The 3,601-nt window shown below is 65.2% G+C and overlaps 1 protein-coding gene across 3 annotated transcripts in view; it reads left to right on the top strand.

The window, feature by feature from the left end:
- The window catches only part of ADAMTSL5 (ADAMTS like 5), a 7,261-nt gene extending 3,660 nt beyond the window's left edge, over positions 1–3,601 (top strand). Inside the window, exons 7-13 of one of the 3 annotated variants that reach the window (XM_040461967.1) lie at positions 850–977; positions 1,243–1,354; positions 1,705–1,791; positions 1,934–2,097; positions 2,251–2,437; positions 2,511–2,582; positions 2,924–3,601. In XM_040461967.1, the coding sequence (XP_040317901.1) occupies positions 850–977; positions 1,243–1,354; positions 1,705–1,791; positions 1,934–2,097; positions 2,251–2,437; positions 2,511–2,582; positions 2,924–3,225 (1,052 nt within the window). In that variant the 3' untranslated portion in view covers positions 3,226–3,601. Of the gene's footprint in view, positions 1–849; positions 978–1,242; positions 1,355–1,704; positions 1,792–1,933; positions 2,098–2,238; positions 2,438–2,510; positions 2,583–2,923 lie in introns of all 3 variants that reach the window. The other 2 variants (XM_040461966.1, XM_040461968.1) reach the window with 2 other exon arrangements.

Raw genomic sequence — 3,601 nt, 5'->3', positions numbered from 1 at the left:
CCCCCCCCCCACCCCCCCAGAGGCCCTCCAAGGCCAGCTTGGGCTCTGTGCCAGGCAGGGTCTGCCAGCCAGGCTCAGAGAAGTGGGAGCCAGGAGGAGCACGGATCCCTGCGGCTGTGAGCTTGAGCCTGCGACCAGACTGTCCACTGTGCCCCACTGCCAGGCAGCCCGGAAACTGAGTCCGGGGGAGGGCCAGTGACACACCCAGCTGCTCCGCATTCAGTCAGTACTGAATACTCCTTTTTTAAAGTTCTTTTTCTCCCAATGTTTATTTATTTTTGAGAGAGAGAGAGAGAGAGAGAGGAAGGGGCAGAGAGAGAGGGGGACAGAGGGTTCAAAGCCAGCTCTGTGCCCACCGCAGAGAGCCCGGTGCAGGGCCCGAACTCACAGACTGTGAGATCAAGACCTGAGCCGAAGTCAGACACGTAACTGACTGAGCCACCCAGGTGCTCCAGCACTGGGCACTTTTTATTGGGCACATGCTGGGTGCAGGGCCCGTGTGCTGAGTGACTTCTGCCCACTGCCATACCCCAGAGCCTGGAACGGTGTCGGGAAAGTAATAGGTGCTCTGTCAATGTTTGCAGGATGAAAGCATGAACAATGGGCTCCCTAATGTTAGGGCTTGACAGGAATGCATGCATGCATCGGCCCTGGGTACTTGCCCCGGGTACTTGCCTGGGAGGGTCTGGGAGCTGAAGGCAGACGCCACCTAAGTTCCAATCCTGGCTCTAACCAAAGCCTCCAAGTGTGGCTTTGGCTGAGTCCCTGGGCCTCACATGCCTGAGGGGGAGGAGGCCAGAAGCCCCGACAGACGTCCTGGACTGGCCCAACAATTCCTTCTGTCCCCAGCGCCCAACCAGTGCGACCTTCACTGCCTGGCCGAGGGGCACGCCTTCTACCACACCTTCGGCCGCGTCCTGGACGGCACCCCCTGCAGCCCCGGGGCCCAGGGGCTCTGCGTGGCCGGCCGCTGCCTCGTAAGGCCTCGCCGGGCCCCGCCCCTCGTCCACCTCACATCCAGGCCCTGGCCACGGACCCCACTCCTTTCTCTCCCGGGCCCCGCCCCCTTCTCCAAGCACCGCCCCCAGCACCGCACCCCCCCGCCCCCCCGCCCCGTGTCCCGCCCATGCCAGGCTCCACTCCTCCCCTTTCCCCTTAGGCCCCGCCCCGGCCCCGCCTCCTAGGGCTGTCCCAGGCCAGGGGCTGTCCGCGAAGCCGCGCTCGTCCTCCCCGCCCCTGTAGAGCGCCGGCTGTGACGGTTTGCTGGGCTCGGACGCCCGCGAAGATCACTGCGGCCGCTGCGGCGGCGCCAACGAGTCGTGCCTTTTCGTGCAGCGCGTGTTCCGTGACTCCGGTGACCGCCCTCCCCGTCGTACCCGCTTGCCCAGAGCGGGCCCTTTAACGAGCCTCGGGCCCGGAAGCGAAATCCCGAGCTGATTGGGCAGTCCGTGGCCCAGCCCCCTCCCTCTCTTCATTCTGACTGGTTACTGTCAGATGGTCCCGCCCTTCCCGGAACAGATGGGGTTTTAACTCTTTCCCAGCTGCACTGAAGCGAGAATAATCTTACCTCCAAAAGTTTACCGAGCGTTGTGGAGGTGCCAGGACCCTGGCTAACTTGCTTACCGCAGTATCTCATTTAATCCTCAACTCATCCCTCAAATACCCTCCCACTCGCGCCCAACGCCCTCCTTTCCTTCCGCCCAGGTGCCTTCGCTGGGTACTGGAACGTGACCTTGATCCCCGAGGGCGCCAGACACATCCGCGTAGCCCACCGGAGCCGCAACCACCTGGGTATCGCAGGGCCCGAAGGGGGAGGCGTCTTGCTGGCCGCCTCGGATACAGCCCGGGAGGCTGCGGCTGCGGCTGGGGGGGAAGGGGTGCGGGAGGCGGAACGGGCCGGTTCCCGGAGCCCGGGCTGACCTTTCCCTTGCAGCGCTGATAGGGGTCGACGGGCGCCACGTGCTCAACGGGAACTGGGCGGTCAGCCCACCCGGGACCTACGAGGCGGCGGGCACCCGTGTGGTCTATACCCGCGCTGCGGGGCCAGAGGAGACGCTGCGCGCGGCTGGGCCCACCTCCCAAGACCTGCTCCTGCAGGTGCGGCCCAGGCTCTGCGGGGGCAGCTGGGAGATGGAGGGGGCGCTTGGCTACTGGATGGGGGCCGGGGGCCGGGGGCCAGAGGGGGGAAGCTGGGCCATCGGGTCCGAGTGCGGCTCCCTCGGCGTGACACCCCTCCAGGTCCTCCTGCAGGAGCCCAACCCCGGCATCGAGTTCGAGTTCTGGCTCCCTCGGGAGCGCTACGGCCCCTTCCAGGCGCAGGCGCAGGCCCTGGGCTGGTCCCTGCGGCAGCCGCAGCCTCGGGAGGTGGAACCACAGCCCGCTGAAGCCCCCGCGGCCCCAGCTGCCGGTTCCGCGAGGACCGCGCCCCCCGCCCCAGGTGAGGTGGGGACGGCCCGGTGGGAGCCAGCAGGGAGGTGAGGTCCGTGCCCCTCACCGTGCGCCCCCCACAGACCCCTGCTCACCGTGCCCAGACACTCGAGGTCGCGCGCACCGGCTGCTCCACTATTGCGGCGGCGACTTCGGTGAGAGACTCCTAACCCCAACCGCTACCTGACTCCTGGTTGACCCTGAACTTCAGCCCTGTCCTGCTGCCCCCTGACGGCGATCTGACTTTACCCTTGACTCCTTGACCTGACTCCAGCTTGACTCCTTCTGCCCCTAATGGGACTCCTTGATCTGACCCTTTGCCCTCATCTGAACTTGGACCCCTCATTGATCCCAGGCCCCTCTCCACAGTCCCCAGGGACCCCCAGTGCTCCATCTGGCCCCGGTTCCTTTCTCTGGCAACGGGGTGCACCTGGGGGGGGGGGGTGGGTGCCCAGGGTGGAGTGTCCAGTCGGCCTCAGCAAAGTCCTGCCCACAGTGTTCAGGGCCCGAGTGCTGAGCCGCCTCCAACAGGCCCAGGAGACGCGCTATGAGGTTCGCGTGCAGCTCATCTATAAGAACCGCTCGCCACTGCGGGCCCTGGAGTACGTGTGGGCCCTGGGTCGCTGCCCCTGCCCGCGGCTGGACCTCCATCGCGAGTACCTGCTGGCTGTCCAGCGCCTCATCAGCCCTGACGGCACTCAGGACCGGCTGCTGCTGCCCCACACTGGCTACGCCCGAGCATGGAGCCCTGCCGAGGACAGCCGCGTGCGCCTGGCTGCCCGACACTGCCCCGCCTGAGCCGCGGGACCGGGCCTCCGCCACCTACAGCAACAGAGGCATGCCTGACCGGGCTCAAACTCAGCGTATTTCCCGTCTTGCCCCGGCTTCCAGTGGCTTCCCGCCTACTACACATGCTTAGCTGTCCCTGCACCCAGTCAGGTCCACTGTCGTGAGCAGGAGGCACTGGTGAGGGAGGACACACTGAAGAGACGCTCTTATTTCCTCTCTCACTCTGGCTGCCAGGAAGCTCATAGATGATTTATACTTAGAAACTTTGTGTCTGCTTTTATTTGCTTTGCCCCATGCTCACCTTCGCAGAGACACTGTCACAAACGAGCATGGCCCAAAGGAAGACTGCCCAACAAGACCTTGGAATAGAGCAGTTTCCCCTCTT

This window comes from Herpailurus yagouaroundi, unplaced genomic scaffold (assembly GCF_014898765.1).
Source record: "Herpailurus yagouaroundi ecotype Mexico unplaced genomic scaffold, PumYag 295, whole genome shotgun sequence".
Lineage (NCBI taxonomy): Eukaryota > Metazoa > Chordata > Mammalia > Carnivora > Felidae > Herpailurus > Herpailurus yagouaroundi.
Note: the sequence above shows the minus strand (reverse complement) of the source record. Positions and strands in the feature narration are given on the sequence as shown.